The sequence below is a fragment of the Macadamia integrifolia genome, chromosome 4, assembly GCF_013358625.1.
Source record: "Macadamia integrifolia cultivar HAES 741 chromosome 4, SCU_Mint_v3, whole genome shotgun sequence".
Classification (NCBI taxonomy): domain Eukaryota; kingdom Viridiplantae; phylum Streptophyta; class Magnoliopsida; order Proteales; family Proteaceae; genus Macadamia; species Macadamia integrifolia.
The window spans coordinates 30,089,062-30,111,809 of NC_056560.1; the positions used below are offsets into that span (position 1 = coordinate 30,089,062).

General features: G+C 38.0%; 1 protein-coding gene across 2 annotated transcripts in view; it reads right to left on the minus strand.

Annotated features, from left to right (window-relative positions):
• Positions 1-16,201, minus strand: part of LOC122075231 (N-terminal acetyltransferase A complex auxiliary subunit NAA15) — a 54,043-nt gene extending 37,842 nt beyond the window's left edge. The window contains exons 1-6 of one of the 2 annotated variants that reach the window (XM_042640189.1): positions 15,973-16,201; positions 12,056-12,134; positions 11,784-11,866; positions 11,530-11,679; positions 5,491-5,606; positions 1,915-2,020 (exon numbers count right to left, since the gene is read on the minus strand). In XM_042640189.1, the coding sequence (XP_042496123.1) occupies positions 1,915-2,020; positions 5,491-5,606; positions 11,530-11,679; positions 11,784-11,866; positions 12,056-12,134; positions 15,973-16,023 (585 nt within the window). In that variant the 5' untranslated portion in view covers positions 16,024-16,201. The remainder of the gene's footprint in view (positions 1-1,914; positions 2,021-5,490; positions 5,607-11,529; positions 11,680-11,783; positions 11,867-12,055; positions 12,135-15,972) is intronic. The other variant, XM_042640187.1, reaches the window with a different exon arrangement.
• Positions 16,202-22,748: the final 6,547 nt, after the last annotated feature.

Sequence of the window (22,748 nt, forward strand, 5' to 3'; positions counted from 1 at the left end):
AGACCTACATATTCGGCCCACTATCAACATGATCAAAACATTCTACATCAACAACCAACAAAGCATCCTACACCCCTGAAATATACACTTAAGTGTTGCATTCAGCCCACAGACCAAAATGCTACATCATAACCCTCCGAAAACAATGTAAGAAAAATTTCTCTTTATCGCTCACAAGTCACAACCAATCATTAATACCAAAGACTGGAACAAGAGAAAAAGATAGTTCATCGCTCCCAGGCATCTGGATCTTGGCTTGCAAAAGCCAAATCGCTTCCCTGTTTTCTAAATGTGCCTACAAGTCACATTTGGCCTCCATTAGGATCAAAACACCTTTCCGGCTGCCCTTCTTCCCCGTGGAAATTATGGCAGATCTTCCACATTATTCATCCCTACCACCACCCCCCACACACACAAAAATCATGCTATGTCCCGCATCAACATAAAAATCAGTTATCCATTCCAAACACTAGCTGCTCCAATTGTAATGCAGGATGAGATGTTTTCTCAGTGATCCAATTCTGCTCGAGGTATGGCACCCTTTTAGTTGAGCTACTTAGATGTTAAGAGGTACAAATGCAACGCAAATTCAAGCATAGTGTACCAATAAGAAGATCAAAGTTTGAACCTGATACAATTAGAACAAATTAGCCCAACAATTACACTGCAAAAGGAGGAAAGATACAGATGCAGTTCAAGGAAAAACACCGTCCATGTGGACTTGATGTGGGCCCCATGAAGCCAGCTTGTGTGGGAGAGATTTGGCGCTGCAAAGATCTTTTAGTAGTTACTATTTCGTTTTAGTTTTTATCCATGTAATAGGCTATAAGTCATTAAAGTAGTAGGCTAGTAGCAACTAAGAGTCTCTTTTTATTTTAGTAAGTTTCTAACTTTTGTAATAGCAAGGGATCTTCATTCTAAAAGTTCCTAAATATCTTGGCAGCCAAGTAAAGGTTACTAATTTTGTACTGCGGCCATTGGTTATTATAAATAAAGAGGGGAAAGGTAGCCCACAGATTTGATGTTTGAGAAAACTATGCGCTATATGAGTGTGTGCACTGTGGTGAATCAATCGCAGCCCTTGTGGTGAAGCAAGCGATGAAGCCTTGGAGGGAGGCTGGGAGGGTGGTGATGCCAACCAAAAGCCATAGGTGGTGATACCTATTGATCATATCGTTTTCTTCTTTCCTCACTTCTCTTTTGTGCTCTTTTTACTGCCATACACTGTTCTAGCAAGCATTCCAGCTCTCAAACTCTTACCGTGGGCATCCCTAGGTAAGTTCTAACTTCTAACCTTCTTCTTTGTTCTTATTTAATTTCCTAACAGGCTAACACTGCTATGAGTTCCTTCATATTCTCTAAGTTTTTTTCCAGCATTTTTATGATGCCTGTTATATCCAGTTGGACAGCAACCTAGTTTAAATTTCATCCAATTTGGATTCTAAGATTCTGTCCATCAGTTTGTGCGCATATTAAACTATGCTACTCTCCTCCATCCCTACTCCACTCAACATAAATCATGTGTTCATCAGACGACTGGTTAGTGAGTTATATCAGTTCTCTCAACTTACTATTTTGATGTTTTGTGACTCACTAATTTCTGTCCACGTCAGTTTCTCACCATCCAACCGTTAACTTCCTTTGATATTTACCACGTAAGCACATCCATAGGTTCTCTAGGATATCTTATTTTCAACTTCATCCAGTTCATCGTTTCGGAGTTCTACTTAGTTAAAGTTTCTGCTGTGTTTTGGATTACTGCAATTCTGTCTTCTGTAGGTTTGGTAGTGTTGATTTATTTCAACCAACCATACCTCATCAAGCAGAAAAAATTATCCCGACAATTACACAGCAAAAAGGTGCACAGGCTTATGAATACATGTTTATTACAGGACAAGAGTTATATGGTTATACCTTGTATAGTAGCATTTCGCCATGTTCACAACGTTCATTGTCCGGAGGATAGTCATCCTCTAGGGTCCCTTCATAAGCTTCTAGGATTTCAATCGCTTTTGCACCACTAGAAAATACATCAGAAGAAAAAAAAATAATAATAATAACTAAGACATCCACTCTAGAAGGTGAAACCTACAGTGTTTGCATTATAGAAGAAACAAAAACTTGGCAGGCAAGGTGATGATAAGAGAAATAAATGAAGCTGAGCTAGAGATGCACGAAAGGTGCTAAGGCCTCCTGCAGCTGAGGCACCTGCCCAATTGCAGTGAGGCAAAAAAAAACAAAATATAAATATAGTCCACTGTTAAAACACTTAGAAGTAATGAATAACATAAGTGAAAGATAGTATAACATAACAAAAAAGACTAACATGCCATGTCAACAACATATACAACTATACAGAAAAAAAAAAACCAGGGAGATAGACAACAAAGCCTAAGTAATTCAGGGCAAATACAAATGCAGACAGCAAAGCCTAGGCCTAAACCAATTTGCAAGATAATAGAGCAGCCTTTATTTAATCAACGAGAGCAAGCCACTATGGCTACAATATGGGTTTTTTCTTGAATATATACGTACACAAAGTGCTGATTATTCAGCGAGTGCCAGATGGGTTATATACAAGGGGTCCAGCTGATGCATGCACCTCCATAACACTGGAATGAAGTTGGGGAAAAATGTTCCCGATCTGATTATCTGAACATATCTTCTTTACAACTACTAGCATCAAGCATAAGAACAAAGAGAGTGTACATTACTCAAAATGGAAAGATAAAATGTAAAGATAACAATAAATCAGATACCAAAGCTATTACACTATCACTTTAGATGGGTATTTGCCGCAAGTTCTTTAACAGAAATGTAATAACTAAGTTAATAAAAAAAAAAAAAAAAGGTTCATTAAGAACTCAAGACAGTGCATTAGTCAATGTCCACAAAGCAGGTAATATTGAATTAATTTATCAAAAACGCTTGTATAACTGGGATGGTTTCTTCAGGAAAGGGTGACCACTGAAATGGAAGATAATGAAAAGGTACAAAAATTCACTTCACTTTCACGTATAACCAGATACTGAAACAGTAGGAGAATTTACTTTTACGGTATAACCAGAAACCGATGCAAGAGGGCAGCCACAAAACAAAAAACAAATGAACCACATATTAGCATGTCTACAGCCCAAAGACATTGGATTGGGCCTGAGGTTAATAAATATACGTGACGCAGAATTAAGGACCAACCAGCATAGAAAACCAAGAAAAATAAGGCCTAGCAAGAGCCAGTTCTGTTAGGGTCCACTTTGTTTTAGTTTAAGCTTCTTTTATTTTATTCAAGTGTTTTTAGTTAAGTTTTGGCTGAACCGGTGGTTCGCTGGTTCAATTTAAGTTCTTATCTTTTAGTGTTTAAGCGGTCTACCACTTGTAAGGGAGGTCAACTAGGAGTATCCCAGTCTATTTAAATTGCATTTATAAATCAACAACGGGGCAGCATGGCAACCTAATTTTGTTTTCTCTTGGCTGTGGTGAAGCAGTGACCCACCTTGTGGTGATTCAAGGTGTTGATAGGTGGTGAAACCATTCAGACGCTGCGGTGGGACACTCAGGTCGCAGCTCTTTTATCCTTTCTTCCTTCTAAAGTACTACATTCAAGCATACAGCAAGCGGTGACGCCATATCTTGACAGAACCATCAGCAACCTGCAACACATTCTCCTAGTCTCTTTGGGATTTCTGGTAGCAAGCAGTAAACAGTTTCCACAGATCTTCCTCAGTTACTGCTCTAAACCTTCTCCTACAATCAAGTTTTGATTTTGCTTATGGAATGCTATTCTCATATTCCAAGTTGGATTGAATATTTGCTATTTTGGGAGGTCATTCAAAAATTGCTATTTGTTGATTTGTCAAGTCTAATATCAATAGCATAGACTGACCTAATATTGGGCGTATTGAATCTGTAACCTGATCGTCAAAAAGATCAGTTGACTGGTCAAAATTGAGGTCCCCTACTTTAACAATGAATTGAACCTTCCAGCAGATCTGACCCTTGGATCATGCTGAACCTTTCAGCAGCTATTCTAGCCCAGGCCATTAGATAAAACTCAATCTGCACTATCTGGCCATCAGAGTTGCTGATTTTGTTTTATGCAATTTCCCTTAAATCTGGAAATTTGGCCTCAATTTTCGATCCTGTTTTGGTTGGTACTGTTATACAAATCAGAATCACATTAATATGGGCCTTAAAGAGGCCCCTTCAGTGAATTAATGTGCCAATCATTTGGCTTCCTGATGGGATTAATCTTCCAATGAACAGGCAATCCATTGATGGAAAGAACATGATCCTAATAGCCATCTGTCACAAAGTTTTTCCACATAAAACCTGATAAAATTATTACTGACGAGAAAAGCTATCAAGGTTTTTTTTTTTCACACTAATAGGAGAATAAAGTAGCATTCTAGGATTTGATTCAATTCTTGCAAATATCTCCTTTGGGAGAGGGTTCCCCATGCTGCCAGTATGGGGAGAAATCAGCACGCCACAACAAAGGGTGTTCTGAAAAATACATCATCCATATGCGGCCCACATTTTCAAATCATGTGAGAAGGAAACTGCACACTGGCATGGTGGCAACCTTTTTCCTTTCTTCTTTTCATTCCTAGGGTTTGATTGCTATTTAGAGCCCTGAAATTGAGAATATTTTATTTTTCGAGTATTATATGGAATGAAGATTTTAGTACATTCTAATTTCTTTTCATCCTCACAAGTCACAGAGAACAAGAAATAGAATTCATAAAAAGGAGTATGAAAACTAGATAATTCAAAGGGGAAGGCTTGGCAAGAAAGAACAAAATAATAAGAACATAGGCACATCCAAATGTATAGAAAAAACAACAAATAATACTATAATAGTGATAGTAATCAGCACACTGCCACCCCTGCGAAACCAGCCCCATCCATCACCACCAACTTCAGTGCCACCAGAACAAAGGAAAACAAAGCGCCTTCAACCATGCCCCAAGACCACCCCCCCCCCCCAAAAAAAAAAAAGAATAATCATAATGGTAACATGCCTTCCATGTCAACTGCCAACAAGAGATTAATAAAAAAATACACATTTAAGTACATAGATTAACAGGACAGGAATAAAAAGGAAATAAATACACTATGAGTTCACAAGAGAGGAACATGCCAGCAACCCCTATGGCTCTATCCCTACCACACCCTTGCCCATTTACCTCAATTACAAACCAGGCAATATATTGCAGATGCCCAAGCAACAACAACAACAGAAAACAGCCATGGCCAAAGAAATACCATGCCCAAAAACTTGCAACATTCATGTATTTTCTACAGATTAAAATCCACTGCCCGATACTGAACTTTAAATCATTTTTCATTCTCAGGAAAGGGTGCATCACACAATCATTCACTAATCTCATTTTCATTAATTCAGTCTATTACCTCACAATGTCTAACATCAGGCAATGAGAAAGGACATTTATTACATCAAGAAGTTGTCAAATAAGGGGTAAATCATACTTTGAATTTAAATGATGGGAAACAGCAAAGCCAATCCAGTTCATACGATGATTTGGCTTTAGGGTAAGTAGTTGCTGTCTTGTTTCAACAAAGCCAGTCAAGTCCCGCATTTGTGCCTGCAGTATCAAGCTAGAAGGCATTAGAAATGGGCAGTATGTGATAAAATCTATAATAGGTATGAACTACAAGCCACTAGCAAAAGCTATTCAGTTAGACAGAAGATGGCACGTAAATGTTATGACTGTAAATGTTATGACTCCATTGAAAGACATGGAACAAACAACAAATGAAACTGAAAGCAGCTGATAAATCCAATCAGGTTTCTACTAGCGACGGTGAACATGCAAGTAAAAGGATGTGGCCCATAAGTCCTCATCTATTAGTAATTTAGTGGTCCCCGTCTAATGCAACAAAGAAATGGGGAAAGAGTTGCTTTTGAAATGAAAAATAATGGCAGGATTTCCTATTAAAGAAATTATTTCCTGATTCTTCAGGTGTACATCAATAGATCAATTTCTGGTTGAGAATTGTATTAAAAGATCCATATCTGGTTGAGGATTGTCTTGATAGATCCATCGACACTATGGCATGGCAGCCCATTTTAAGGAGATCACTAAATGAAAAAAGTCACCTCAATTCATCAATCTTCTGGCAGCTTCAGAAAAAAGCTTCTGTAACTCACAAACTCTCTTCCCTTACACTCCGGATGAGAGGGCCTGACTCTGGCTATTGTTTGTCACTTTGTCAGTTCTGTTGCACATGAGCAATAAGGAGAGGATCACTAATTCCAGACCCTGAGGCGATCTGGTCTCTTGGGATGCTTCCTCTTTGGGTATCTTCAGCTTGAAGTCTGCTTTAGACCTACTCAGAGTTTGGAGCTCGGTTGTTCCTTGCTACAATTTGGTTTGGTTCCCTTCTCATATTCCCCGCCGTAGCTTCACGGTTTGGAGTCTCTTCATGTCACATCCAAGAAACAGCCCAGATCCATTGAGCCCCAAAGGTTCAAGACACATGAGAGGCATTGAGGGGGGGGCATGCTCTTTATACCCACATCGGCTAGGGAGGAAGATCCTGAGCTGTTGATAAAGGGTGTTCTCCTTAGCATGGCATGACACATTTTAAAGTCGTAAGGCCCATGGGCCAAAGCAAAAAATATCATGCCAAGTGTAAGGGGCCGGGTCATTACAGTGGTATTAAAGTGGACTCCCGACACCGTGGGGCCACATTGGGGGCATTGTGCTGCAAGGGGAGGAGAACGTCGCATAAGAAACGGCCCAGATCCGTTATGCCCCAAAGGTTGGGAAAACACAAGTGAAGACATAGCGGGAGGCATGCTCTTTAGACCCACATCGGCTAGAAAGGAAGATCTTGGGCTATTGATAAAGGGTGGCCTCCTTACTATGGCATGACATGTTTTAAAGCCGTAAGCCCCATGGGCCAAAGCGAACGATATCACGCCAAGGGTAAAGGGCCAGGGTGTTACACTTCACCTATTGCCTACTGACTCATTCTTTTCTCTTTGAAGACATACCCCGGTCCGTCCTTCCTACACCTTGCTGGAACGCCCTTGAAGATGTGGATCACCTCTTTTTCAGTTGCCCTTTCACCTCCAAGATTTGGTCTTGGCTCCTTGATCATCTTTTCCTTTATTATCCTTCACCGCAAAAATCTGGAATCATTTCCCGAGGGGTTTTCAGGTGGATGGCCCCTTTCCATGCAAAGGATGTATTTTTGTGAGTACTACTTGATTAGCTCTCTTTTGGGGTATCCACTGAGCTAAAAGAAGTCATTCAAAACCATCGAACTGTCTCTGCTTTTCCCTTTTTTCCTTCCATTTTTTTCTTCCGTTCATTGTTCTGAGCAGAGTAGTGGCTATACTTTCCTCTTCTTTCTAATAAAATCATTATTTATCAAAAAAAAAAAAGCATTGCAAACTGAACCATGACATGAGTGCACTTATCTAGTGAACTATCCAAATGCTTCCATAGGTATCCATGTCAATGCGTGTTCACTCTTGGCGAGGGAAAGAAATAGAAAAGAAGAAAAGTCTTCTTGTTACATAGCTATAAACCAAAACTACACATAAGAAAGAAAAAATTAAAGCAGACAACTGAAAGATCATACATGCAAAGAAAGCAACAAAGTTAATTAGAAACTTGCATAGTTGTCATGGCGTCGACAAGGCGGCGATTTGGTGTCCTGGCAGAAAAAGAAGTTCATGGCAATGTTACGATTTACGTGACTCACAAATGGTGGTCACCATTGACTGATAGGCGTCGTCATGGCACCGCCATGGACGCCAGGTCACGCCTGATTCACTAGGCGGTCGATTTTTTGTAAAATGCAGGGTGATTTTGATCGGGCTACGTTGATTTTTGATGATTTGATGTTGCTTAATGTTGGTTTTATATGTTATAGGGTATATTATGTAGGCTTGTAGCATGCTAAATAACTTTAGAGAATAGGGGAAATAAAAAAGTAGCATACTAAATAACTTTAAAAAATAGAGAAAATAAAAAATGACACATGGGCAATTGGACCGCCATGGCAGCGCCATAATGGGCGATTCATCGCCAAATCGATTAGCCACCCCTCCACCGCCTTGGATCGATTTGATACCGTGACAACTATGGAAACTTGTCATCCATGTAAAACAATAGGAAAAAAAAAAAAGCAGAATTTTTCCCATACAAGCCAAAATAACTTTTCACAACAGGCTTCTGCTAGATGTGTGTTAATGCAATCTGAAAAATCTAGAACCCACATTATGGATCTCAACTATAAGCAGGCCCAATGATCAAATCTAAGATAAAAGAACAATAGCATCGTTAAGGGAAGTAATCAGATCGATGTAAAGGGAGGGAGAAGAGATGAGATAGATCTGCTTGGGAAGAAAAAAGAAAAGAAGAGAACCGAAGAGGAGATAAGAAATCAGGCATTCGACACCAATCCAACAAGCACCACTCAACAACAACAAAACTCTTATAAAAACTCATATACTTGACTCAAACCACCCTTAATTGATACCGGGTGTATCACACATATATAAAGACCTATAAGTCCTAAATCAACGCATTAAAAGACTCCCAATCACTCTAAAACACTCAATAAAGTAAATAAACTCGAGAGACAAAACTCTAAATAGTTATAAACTATTCTAATTTAACACAAACACTTAACTATTAATCCCATGTACTAATTTTATGCTCACTTTATGAGCTTAAAAAGTAGGCCCATTACAATGAAACCCAAAAAAATAAAAGGCCCAAACAATATATAACAACCCAAAGGTCAATTTCAGCCCACTGGACCGCCAACTGCTCCTTGGGGGGCCTTCTAAACTTACACATAGGCATCCATACGGGATTAGTGTCTAATGCAACCGCATTATGTGTACTTTCATGTGGCAATTTCAGTAAAAGCATCTTCCAAAGGGCAGTAGTATTATTGGTAGAAGGGTTATGTAAGTCTTGGGCCTTTGATCCTGTGTTTTCATTGTAATGGGAAACTTTAATGGGCCTTAAATATTGGAAGAATGTAGGCATGCGGGATTAGGCTCCATTAGTTTAGTTAATCTTTATATAAGTTTGTTTAATAGGCTTTGAATTCCTGTACCTTGCATGAGAAGGTTTCCTTTTATATCATAGTTTTTAAGGCGGTAAGGCGACGAAGGCGTTTGAGGGTCTTTCGGAACGCCTTAGCGATAAGGGGGGCATAAAGCATCGCCTTATTGACTAAAGCGTTCCTGTGTAATTTTTTTATAAAACCAATCTATTTGGCTCAAATCCTAGTTGAATCCTATTACTCATATGTTAAATAAATATTAAAGGTTCATATTCATACCAATGTAAGATATTCATCAAGAAAACAAATCAATAAAGTGAATAAACTAAGTTCATCTTCATCAATCATCAATCATCATAACATATTAACATATAATATAAATACATAATTATGAAGCAAAATTATAAAAATAAAGAAAAGAAGACATAAAAAATACAAGTATTTATTATACTTACCTCTATGATGCCAAAATGAGTGCCTAAGCCCTAAGATCATCCACTATATTTCTACTCCTGCCAATGAAGAATGAAGCTCACTGCTGCCGGAGCAAAATGGTCGCCTATATAAGTTGTTCTTCCTTGTTCCTTGATTCCTTCTCAAAGCCCTTTCTTAAAACCCTTGACAAAATCCAAACCCTGTTTGTGAATCGTGTTTTTGTTTTGTTTGTTTTGGTTATTTTTGGTGGAGTAAAGTTGATCCCATACATCTCAAGTGTTAATAAAATCATACACTTACCAATAAAAAATCTATATTTGGAATCTTCATCAAGTAATTTTAAAATGTGTTTTAAAAAAAAAAAAAAAACCATAAGGTGCCACTTCACGTAAGGCGGAGCACTGCCTTACCATCTCTAGACCGCATCAGCGCCAAGGCGCCAGTAAGGCGTCGCCTTAGCAGCGCCTTAAAAACTATGTTTTATATTATGCTTCTTATTTATATTGCTCAGCAATAGAATTTTACTTCCCTATTCAGCTTAGGATCGTTATTCAGTTTTTCTTCAAATAGATTGTAAGAGCCAAGGCTCACAAACGATTGAAGATTAATAAAGTTGAGTTTTCTGCAATGGAGCTGTGTGATTCAGCCATGGGTGTGAAGCTTGGGCAGTAGGATTCTAATCCAGTTGGTGGGAAGCCATTACTATCCTTCTTCTCTTTTCTTGCACTCTGTTTTCTGCTAACAAGGTACTGTTTTGATTCAGCCGTTGATTGCTTTTGCTGGGTTTTGATTTCTCTGATTTAAGTTAGGATATCATCTTTCAACTTAATATTATTCTCCATAATCTGATCTTGCTCTTCTATCTTATTAAAGCCTGATCTGTACTTTTGTATAACCTGCAACCCCCTGCTTTTTAGCCTATTCTCTGTCAGATTTGTTCCTCCACCTTAAACAGATTTAGTAATCTATTAGGGGTGAGACTTGGGAGTTAAGGGTGCTCCACTACTGACCTTCGACCAGGGTATCTACCTGATCTTAGGTCTGGTGCTGCTGATTTTAGAAATCTAGTGTTTTTCTGCTCTATGTTCTATTTCAGATCTGAATTTTCAAATTAGTTTTAATCTAGCCTCTGGATCAGATTCATATTTTAGGTTTGCTTCAAACTACTACTGAGGGAATTTGATTCCAATTTCAGGCTGATCAGACTTTCAGATTTGGATTAATTAGAGATTTTCTGTTTTTTGGTTTCAATTTCAGAATTGAGAAAATTTTTAATTACTTATAATCCTACCGTTCAAACATCACCATCTTCTGAAAGACATCTCAATTAATTATTTGTGATTGATTGTCAAAGTCTCCCCTTCATCTGAGAAGGTTGATTTTTCTGCTGACTTTTTGGGTTTAAATTTCCTTGGGATCTTGCCCGGGAGGTGTTTAGCCTGAACCTAGGGTTCTTCCTACCTACCCCCCACCACATCCTCTTAGTCACAAAGCCAGTCCTCATATATTTCAAGCCTCATTGACGGAATTGCTTTAGTTATCACTTTAATTATCCAAAACTGTAATTCAGACAATCGCTTACATTGTAACTAACAGCAAATGCTGACCATAGCTGTCAAGGAAGCTAGGCGATTAGGCGCCTAGACATCACTTAGACGTGAGTATATGTAATACAGCAGAACAGCAATGATATGATTATGTGCAACATAGAAGCCATATCAATGCAATATGATGCAATTATGTTAGTAAGGACCTAATATGAGAAAACCAACAAAGAAAAAAAAAAGCATAGGACATAATATAAGCATATTCACCCAAACATAACCTAAGTGTGCTGTCACAAGGCCATTAGGCAACACCAAGGTGTCCAAGGCGATTGCCTCCCTTGCATCAAACAAGGCATTTTATCTCCTAGGACCCAAGCAGCCGCCTGGATGCCAAGGCGACACCTTGACAACTATGATACACACATAATTGCAGTTTGTAGACCATGGGAGACCACCAAAGTGTGGGGATAATTCCAGTAAAAAAAGTATTGACCTGTAATAGAGACAGATCTCTAAGAATTTCAATGTTGTCCGGATCAATCTTCAGAGCATTTCGATAGCATTTGATTGCCTCCCGGTACTCCCTATCTGATCGATAGAGGAGGCCATAAACGTGCCAGCAAACATGACTTTTAAGGTCGTTCTGCATTAAGTTTTCAAACAGAAGATAAAACGTAAAGAATACGGCATATCAATGTTGAGAAAAGGCAGATATTTAATGTTAAATCAGCGAAATAACATCCCAACCTTTAGGCCACGCCTGACAAGTTCATATGCCTCAGCTTTGCGGTCCATGCAGTTCAATGTTAACCCCTTCATCGACAATGTTTCTAGCAATGGCAAGGCAAATGATTACAAGATCATTAAAAAAGTTATGCATCTTCACATTTGAATGATATGTGCAATTTCAATGCACACTTTTTAATTGACAAATAACAGATTTTATAAGGCCAAAGTCCTAACATAAACAAGAAATACATAGACCAAACATAAACTAAATTTCAACTAAGGAAACTTACCTCCATGATCTGGAAACTTTTTCAATATGGCATCTGCAGCCTTTAATCCCTTCTTATACTGCTTGGTCTCATATGATTTCTGAAAAAGCAAACCATGTGAGAATGATGTAATAACTGAGAATGGCGTATTAATACTTTTGTAATAGTAGGAGCAGATTAAGATGAGAACACTTTCTGTATGCACCTTTTTCCATGAAGCAATAGCTGAAATTTTTAATAAATAAACTAGCCAACAAAGTGGAAACAAATTGGGGAGGTTAACCATCACAGTTTTGGAAAAACATATCTAACAAAAGAGTTGGTTAATACTACTACAACAGAAAGGGTATTCGACGAACCTTCTTAGTTCTATACTAGCCAGACAAGGTATAGATCAAATAAGAGTTAATGAATTCATTTGAATTTACTATCTTCGCATGTACTGCAGCCATGTCACACTTTTGACATAACAATGTAACCTTAGAAGTTAGAACAGATATATGGCAAATTTAGAGAAGATCTATAAATAATAGGAACATCTTCCTAAATCAATATTCGTGGTTGACCTTAATGTCTCAATCACTAACAAACAGTAAGATAATTTGAAGGACAAACTTTGCAAGATTATTTGAAGGGCAATCTTTGCAAGATTATTTGAAGGGCAATCTTTGCTTCTTCACATGAACTAACTGGTCTCATTCCTTGCTATAATAGAATTTATCAGAGAGATCGATGAACTTAGCTAGCAAACTAACTGGTCTTTTGAACATGCTCTATTACATCTTGACGACTATACCAGATGCAGGAACAGAGAAGTCTGGCAAGTATTCAGCTCAGTCCCAAGTCCCAGGCGGAGGCTATCCAAGGTCATAGTTCTGAATCATTTATTCTTAGTTATGCGCGGAAGAAAAGAGTTCCACACTTCCACCATAAGTGCAGTTTTTGTAATGGATTGCACTTATGGGTAACAATGCGACGATTGACAAGCTCATTATAAGAGGATAACCATTTCCATGATGTTTGTCATTTTTGCCTTAGTGATCCTGAATTTATATCTCACGAGCTTCTCCGTTGTCTTTTCTCATGGAAGAGTGGATTCCATATTGAGGACCTTCATTGTAGTGTTGGCCACAATTCAAAACCTGGAAGATCATTAGGAAGAGTGGGAAGGGCAATGCCTTGCTTGAAGGGGCAGTAACTTGGTGTACTTGGAAATATCGAAAAAATATGGCATTTGGTATTCTATTTCGTTTGCAAAGTAAAGAGTTCATTCCAGCCCTTATTACAATAAGACTGGCATCAAAATAGGACTTAGTTCCACTTTTAATTCTGATTTTGGATAATTAAATTCCAAATAGAAATAGGATTTTGATTTAGAATAGGAATCAGCTTAAGAGCCTTCTCTGTGGGCCATTTATAGCATTGTAATCAGTTTATTTTCAACTAATGGAATTGTATTGTGGTCTATGGGTGAGAAAGGATCTCTTCCTGTGACTTGATGGTTAACATGAATACTGTTCATGGGGAAGAGTCATCTTCTCTCCCCCCCCCCTTTTCTTTCAGTTCTGCCTTTCTTTTATTCGAACATTCGACTATCCTGTTCTGTAATTCCAGAAGCATACTTTTCAATCAAGCAGGTGATTTTCCAGCATCTTCTTTCGACCTCCTTTGCTGCAGATTACTCTGGTCATCTACAGATTTCTGCATATGGAATTGATCAACTTGATGCCATTGCATGGACCCACTTAGTTGGGACAAGGCTGAGATGTTGTTATTGTAGATCAGTTCTAAATCCTGCTTTCAATCATTACATCATCCCTGTCCAGTCTACTTTAGGGAGATATTTATCCCAAGTTCTAACAGTGGCTGATTGATCACCATTGCCCACAAGTAAATCTTACTGCACCATACAACCATGGTTCCATGATCAATAATTCAAAACAGCATAATCTAATCATCTGAGAGGTTCAAGTGGTTCTCAATTTTTCAATTGCAAGTGTGGGGTGAACAGCCTTGTAAAGGGACTTCTATAGCATAGAGAGCCTCTCCTCACTCTTCTTCTATCTGTAATAAAATCCTTGACTTACCCCCACTCAAGTCATGGGTTGTCCAGTGCCGAACACTTTGGCCAATATTGTTATCTGTAATATATTAAACCATCAAGAGATCCATCTGTCATTGGTTGTCGTGCAAAAAATCTATTCCAAGCACATTGACTTACTAGCATCTTAAATTTTTGTTTCAATGGTCCATTCACCGTCCTAATGTCTCTAACTTGGCCTAAATGCTGACATTTGTATGGTAGGGCTAGTTGATTTCATTCAATATTACCTTTCACATTTTTAACTTCTTGGATAGGATCTAGTTTGCCTGCTTCATAAGGCTTCATGGAGATTACTTGATCTTACTACATGACCCACAACAGCCTCTAGCAATGATGTTTTAGACCAATAATCAACATATAATGCCACTAACCTCATCTGATATGATTCCCACCAAATAAAGCATAATTTATAACATTCCATATGTAAGAGGAAGGCTCAAACAAAATTATTTTAATGATTTCATAAAGTTACATAAAAACAAATCACACCCTGTTTCAATTGTTATACAGGCCTTTGAATCTATCATTCGGTTTTCCTTTTTCTTTAACACATTTTTTTAATAAATAACAAATTCACTAGGAAACATCTCAAATTTTATTTTAGTTACTCAAAAGACAGAAAAAAGATTAACAGAAGTCATTAGGAAATTATGACGATCTAATAGCCAAGAGATGTAGCAGGGGCCTATCAATGAATGAAAAACAAGCATTTAATAGATAGGAATCAACACTTGCCATCCAAACTGTTGTTTATATTGCTATCATTTTACGCATTCACTTTCTTTCCCAGCTTAGGAGGAAGCATGCCTCCTCCCATATTTTATCATTAAAATAATCCATTCTCCAAAAAGCCAAAATAAATAATAACTTAGTGTTAAAATAACTGAGACGGAAATTAACAAAAAGCTGGTATCACTCCAGAAGGCTGCAATATAGCCTGAACCAGAAAATGGAAAGCAAACATATCCAGAAAAAGTCAAATTTCCAGAGGACTTTAACCCACCGAATCATAAACAATTCCAAACTTCCAGATGGGAAAATCAAACACCAGTTGTTGCATGTGACAATAATCACAGGTACTATCATTAGCAGAACAATTTCAATGAAACCCCGAGCTGAACCTCACAAGCTAGTGGACGTAAACTGGACCAAATCATAAATCAGGAACGAAAGGAATCTAAGGCTAGTTGAATACAACTCCTACTATTTTAAAATTACTCAGCCTAGAAACAGAATCAGAGGCATACACAGGTCAGAGAAAATCCTTCTTATATGCATCCGAGATATGAACAGTCAACTTCTAACTAAAGATAAACAAATTTTGGCAGCACAGATAAAAGGGAACAACTGTATATAATTCTAAGTACAACATGGGATTATTAAAAAAAATATAAAATTACCATCTTGAAAAGATTTCAGCAAGCTGATGCTCAATTTCAATTTCATTGGTAACCGAATGTGAGAAAATTAAGCATAACAATACGTTGAATTCAGTAGCCACGTGAACGAAAGTCGATAACTTAACGACCAATCTCAACTGAAATCAAGGTTGCAAAATAACAGAAAAAACGTAGGCAATAACACTTCATACTGTGCTGATAGTCTAAGAACTAAATAAAAGAACAATTAAGATAGAAAAATCAGATATCCAATGAATCCAAAAACACAGTTTGAGCAACATAACAGTAAGAAATCTAGGGTTTCAATTGAAAAAGGTGAAACCAGGATGAATTATTAGAAGACAAATAATTTGAAAACAGTAACCAAAACTTGATCTTTTGTGGTGATTCTAGTGAATCGGATAACAAAAACGAATAAGAAATATGGAACTTACGACGATGAGCTTGAAGAGATTGGCTTCTTTGGGAGGAAGCGAAGCCCCCATTGTTGACGAGAATTAGCAGACGGAGAAGGAAAGGAAAAGATGCGTAGGAGAAGATTAGGAGTGCGCAGGTTTAGGGCTGCGCAAATGGAAGAGGAAATGGTGGCTTTATCAGCTGCAACCCTACCCTGAACAACAAGTATACTCTGACTTAAAGGAAGTGAGTCTTCCAACTAAAATATTTTCTTTAATTTTCCCCCATCGTTTATTGAGGGCGAGGGCTTTTTTGCATTTATATAACAAATTTTTTATATTTTTTCGTGTCCCTAATGTTAGCTTTATTGCATCCATACCCTTATCTGGAAACCGTGGGAGCCACCTAATGGACCCTAAATTTGATTCCATCTCATTTCCACCAAAAAAATAAAAAAATTGATCCATATCATGGATTGGAAAAGTTCGTTTAAGAAAATGAAAATAATTATAATTAACTTAAGGGGTTGGCCGTGTGCGGATTCTTTCCTATGCCCTCTCATAAAAAGGGTGGTGCCCACTCATGTTTTTTGGGGAAAAGGTTTACTTCTAAGCTATGTGGCCACTGCGTTAACTTGGAAGCCAATGGAAACACCCGCACGAACATCCAAGGGAGGAGTGATGTGGTCGGTTCACTGCGACATGTGAGAGGGTCTAGGGGACGTTATCAAGCAGCATTCTTTTCCAATTGTTTAATTGAGAAAAAGAACCATGCTTATCTGGTGTTGCCTACCTCTAGACAAAAGTGGGCATGAAATGACCACACTGCCCCCTTCCCTGTGTGCTGGTGATGCTCTCACACGCCTACGTTGGAAACACCAGACCATCAAGATTCTTTCTCCCTTTTTAATTTTATATATTTTGGGAAAAAAGTTTATGTGGGGGAGTGTGGCCCCTGCACCCAAACATATGGGGTGAAGGAAATGGCTGGCCTGCTCCCTATCAAATGGAAAATGGTATATTTGTGGATGCTTCCTCGTGCTCTCTCATTGGCCCTTGTGCATGTGTAAGAACCGACTCCCTCACTGAAAATACTTACCCTTTAATTTTATCTAAAAAATGTGTGGTCCACATTGATTGATACTTTTTTCAGCTTGCAAATTTCTTCCCATGTTGGCAATGTGGGAAACCATCTCCCTTTACTTAATCTATATTTATCTAAAGGGAAAAAGAAACATGAAACGCAATGTGGCCCCTACTCCTAGACATAGAGGGCGCGAAATACCCCCACCCCTCATGGAAGCCAAAAATTCCAACCTCATTGATGAAAGTGGCGGCAGAAATGCAATCAATAGAAAATACGTAAAAAAAGTTCCAACCTTGGATCCCAGTGAACACATATGCATAAAAGACAATTGAGTGTCTCTCAAGTACCCCACACAACGAGCGTCAGTTTTGCTAGTAGATATCAATCACTGAATCACCACAATTATACACAAAACAATAAGTACCTCTCATATGCATGAAAAATAACTACTGAAAATTATCTTTTTGAATACAATGGTAGTAAACAAAATCGAGAATTCCAATGGATCAATGTTCAACACAATTAATTGTCTGCATTTATATTTCTGTACCAATTTCCATTGGAAAAAAAAAATAGACAATGTGGTAATCATAGAAAAGAGCATATATTTATTTTTATCTATAGTTGCGAATAATAACGGTAAGAAGTGGATGATTACACATTATCAAAATATTCATAGAAATCATATAATTAAAATTGCAATAATTAATTAAATCAAATTAAATTGGGTTTGATAGACACACATCAAATGTAAATAATCCAATAATTGATGCTTCCACATGCTGTCTCATTGCCCCCATGTTGGTGCAAGGGCTATGCTTTATGTCAGGGAACCTGTTGGTGTACGATGTCTTGTATTTCGTTACAATTTAATCCATGGAGTACTGGTGCAACACCTCGATAGGCAGGATGAATTTTTTATTTGAGGACAGTTGTGTACTTTCCAGATTAGAGTTTCTCGCTATATATTTGTAGCGAATGTTTCTTTCTCTGTAATGCAAGCAATACTGAGAGGTGAGAGACTAGCGTTGTAACCCTATTCTCCATTGATAGTGAAGCAGGATCTCATATCACTGGGGATGTAGGCAATATTGCCAAACCCCAAAAAATTTGTGTGCATTGCTTGTTCTTGTTTTTCTATTATCTGCTGTATCATTTTATGGTTGCGTTTCTATAAATTGGTATTAGAGCTATAGGTTTTCATTTTATAGGGTTTACTAACACGATCGCAAGGAAGGGATCGAATGTCAAATATGATATAGAGCGGTTCAATGGGAAGAACAATTTCACTCTCTAACGTCAAAGGATGAAGGATCTTCTGATACAATAGGGGCGAAAATGTTGTTGGGGAAGTCGAAGAAGCCTGTAAAAATTACTGACGAAGATTGGGAGGAGATTGAGGAAAAGGCGGTAAGTGCTATTCGATTGAATCTTTCTGATGATGCCCTATAATATGTTGTGGGTATCGAATCTACGCTGCAGTTATGGGCGAAACTTTAAAACATCTACATGACGAAGTCCTTAATTAACAAGTTGTTAATGAAAAAACAATTGTATTCTCTATAGATGGAGGAAGGTACGGATCTATTAGAGCATCTTAATATGTTAAATCGGATCGTAAGTAAACTTGTAAACCTAGAGGTTAAGATCGAAGATGAAGACAAGGCGTTACTATTATTATCATCGCTCTCAGAATCATATGATCACCTAGTAACGACTCTCTTCTACGGGAAGGAGACCCTTGAGATGGATGAAGTTGCGGCTGTCCTCATGTCCAATGATATAAGAAAGAAGGCTAGTAGAACGAAATCTCAAGGTGAAATTCTTTTTAGAGGTGATAAGGAGTAGGAAAGAGAGAGATCAAATCCGAAGTGATCGGGGAAGAGTCAATCGAAATCAAAAGGGACAAAGATAAATGTCTCTTGTTACTATTGCAAGAAGGAAGGTCATCTGAAGAGATAGTGCTTGAAGAGAAAGGTGCACTTGAAGAAGAAATGTGTAGATAAGGTATATAAGGAAGCTAGCGTGGCTGACAGTTTAAATGGAGATGATGGAGATGTACTCTCTATGTCATCAGGTAATAATCAACCTTATGATTCTTGGATTTTAGATTATGGATGTTCATATCACATGTGTTCACATAAAGATTGGTTTGATACATATCGATCATATAATGATGGGTCTATCCTAATGGAGAATGATGCTGTATATAAGACTATTGGGATAGGCACTATCAAAATCAATATGTTTGATGGGATAGTAAGAACTTTAGCATATGTGAGACATGTACCAGAATTAAGAAAAAACTTAGTATCTTTGAGGGCACTTGACACAAATGGCTGGAAGTACATAGCAGAAGGTGGAGTTCTCAAAGTTATTAAGGGTGTTATGGTTGTCATGAAGGAACATCTAACAAGAAACCTATACAAACTCATAGAGAACACCATTACAGGTAGAGCATCTATGATTACAGATGCAGGATTTGATACAGATGATACCTATCTGTGGCATATGAGGTTAGGGAATATGGGAGAAAGAGGATTGATCGAGCTTCATAAAAGGAAACTATTGAAGGGAGTGAAAACTTGTAAACTGAACTTCTGTAAGTATTGTGTGTTCGAAAAACAGTGCAAGGTTAGTTTCAAAATTGCAAAACATAAGAGTAAATGGGTGCTTGATTATGTACACATGGATGTATGGGGTCATTCAATAACAAAATCTAAAGGTGGGGCAGAATACTTCGTGACATTTGTTGATGATTACTCAAGGAAAGTCTGGATCTACTTCATGAAGCATAAAAATGAGGTGTTCACTAAATTTAAGGAGTGGAAGGATGAGGTAGAAAGGAAGACAGAAAAGAAAATTAAGTACCTGAGTACAGATAATGGAGGGGACTACACGTATCAACCATTTATAGAATTGTGTAAAGTTGAAAGGATTACAAGTTGCTTCACGGTTCTATTCACGGTTCTAAAGACACCACAACAAAATGGTGTAGCTGAAAGGATGAACAAAACACTTATAGAAAGAGCTCAGAGTATGAGGTTGAATGCAGGGTTGAGCAAGAGATTTTGGGTAGAAGCAGTGAATATGACATGTTTCCTCATCAATAAGTCTCTATCAAAGGCGATTGATTGTAAAATTCCCGAAGAGGTATAGACAGAAAAACCAGTAGATTATTCTATTTTAAAAATATTTGATTGTCCAGCCTATGCACATGTTGAGAGTGAGCAGCATTCCAAGTTAGACTCAAAGTCTAAGTGGTGCGTCTTTCTTGGTTTTAAGAAATGTGTAAAGTGATTCAAGTTGTGGGATCCAAGTTCACAAAAAGCTATGGTTAGCGGAGATATTGTGTTTGATGAGTCTCATATGGTAAAGTTAAAATACAATTCACAAACAATTGGTGAAAATAAAGAAGGTTCTACTGTACAGATAGAGTTAGGTGAGTCAGAAACAATAAGAGAAAATGAGTCATCCAGTGACTTACTAGGACAACAGGAAACAATAGAAGTTCCCTATACTGTAGCAAAGAGTAAAGGGAAGCATACTCACAAAACACCTATGAGATACAGGTTTAAGGGTATAGTTGTCTATGCCCTCACTGTAGATACAGGTGATCCATCTTCCTACCATGATGCTTTGAGTGATGCACAACATGATAAATGGATGGCAGCTATGATGAAGGAAATGGAGTCTTTGTAGAAGAACAAGACTTGGGAGATTATGGAAAAACCTAAGGGAAGAAAAATCATTGGTGTATATGGGTCTTTCGTAAGAAAGAGGCAGCATCTGAGAAGGAGCGTGAAAGCTATAAGGCCAGACTTGTAACCAATGGCTATACATAGAAGGAAGGGATAGACTACAATAAAATATTATCTCCAGTGGTGAAACACACTTCAATTAGGGTACTACTTGCTTTGGTGGCCATGTATGATTTGGAGCTTGAGCAGCTTAATGTGAAGACTCTTCATGGTGACTTGGAGGAACAGATTTACATGGAGCAGCCTGAAGGTTTCAAGGTGTAGGGAAAGGAATATCATGTTTGTCTGCTTAAGAGGTCGCTTTATGGTCTTAAGCAATCTCTTAGGCTGTGGTATAAGCGTTTTGATTCTCACATGATGAAGATTGGCTACACAAGAAGTGAGTATGATAGTTGTGTTTGTTTATTATAAAGTGTCAAGTGATAATTCTATTATTCTGTTGATGCTTCATTTTGATGACATGCTAATTGCTGCAAAGAATAAACATGATATAGTCTCTTCAAAGTCTTTGTTGAGTTCTGAATTTGAAATGAAGGATCTTGGTGCTGCTAAGAAGATCCTTCGCATGGAAATCCTTAGAGATAAAAATGCAGATAAACTTTGGGTAACTCAGAAGAAGAATATTGAAAAGGTGCTAGAGCGTTTCAACATAGAAAATGCTAAGCCAGTTAGCACTCCGTTAGCTAGCCACTTCAAGTTATCTGAAAGGCAATGCCCTACAATACATGAGGAGGTGGAGCATATATCTCAGGTCCCCTATGCTAGCGCAGTTGAGAGTCTCATGTATGTTATGGTTTGTAGCAGGCTGAATTTGTCTCATGCAGTCAGTGTTGTTAGCATATACATGATTAATCTAGAGAGGAATGCAATTAGATGGATCTTCAGATATTTAAGCAAGACTAAAGATATAGGTGTTATGTTCAGTGGCAAGGGAAGTTCCACAGAATTGGCAGGTTATGTTGATTCCGACTATGTTGGTGATTTAGACAAGAGGAGGTCTACTACAAGGTATATATTTACATTGGCTGGTAGACTTATATCATGGAGGGCGATGCTTCAGTCTATAATTGCATTGTCCAATACAAAGGCAGAGTACATGGCGGCAGTTGAGGCTGCTAATAAAGGAGTCTGGTTGGCTGGACTGGTTCATGAGTTAGGGTTGGATCAAGGAGGTACAGTGTTACATTGTGATAGTCAGAGTGCCATACATCTTGCAAAGAATCAGGTGTTTCATGCAAGGACAAAGTATACTGATGTGATATTTCACAAGATTAGGGAGCTTGTGTCAGAGGGCAGTATTCACGTGAGAAAAATTCATATAGATATCAATCCTGCAGATATGTTTACTAAGCCAGTTACTACTGAGAAGTTCGAGTCTTGTTTGGACTTGATTAATATTACTCACTGTTGAAGATGAGGGACGCACTAGACAGGTGCGGGTTTGTACCTCTAATGAGGTATGAGGATGAAGACTTCTATAGGCTATCTTTATAAGAGGCTCGACATAATTCAAGTCAAGGTGGAGATTGTTGGTGTATGATGTCTTGTATTCCGCCACAATTTAATCCAGGGAGTACTGGTGCAGCACCTCGACAGACAATGAATTTTTTATTTGAGGGCAGTTGTGTACTTTCTGGATTAGGGTTTTTCGCTATATATTTGTAGCGAGGGTTTCTTTCTCTGTAATGCAAGCAATACTGAGAGGTGTGAGGGACGAGCGTTGTAACCCTATTTTCCATTGATAGTGAAGCAGGATTTCATCTCACCAGGGACGTAAGCAATCTTGCTGAACCTCGTAAAATCTGTGTGCATTGCTTGTTCTTGTTTTTCCATTATCTTCTGCATCATTTTAGGGTTGCGGTTCTACAGGAACCCTCTCCTTTATCTACACTGCTTTATGGATTACTTCTTTTATATTCTCCTAAAAATGTAAATTTCCACCTTGGTTCTCCTATGACTTTTTAAGA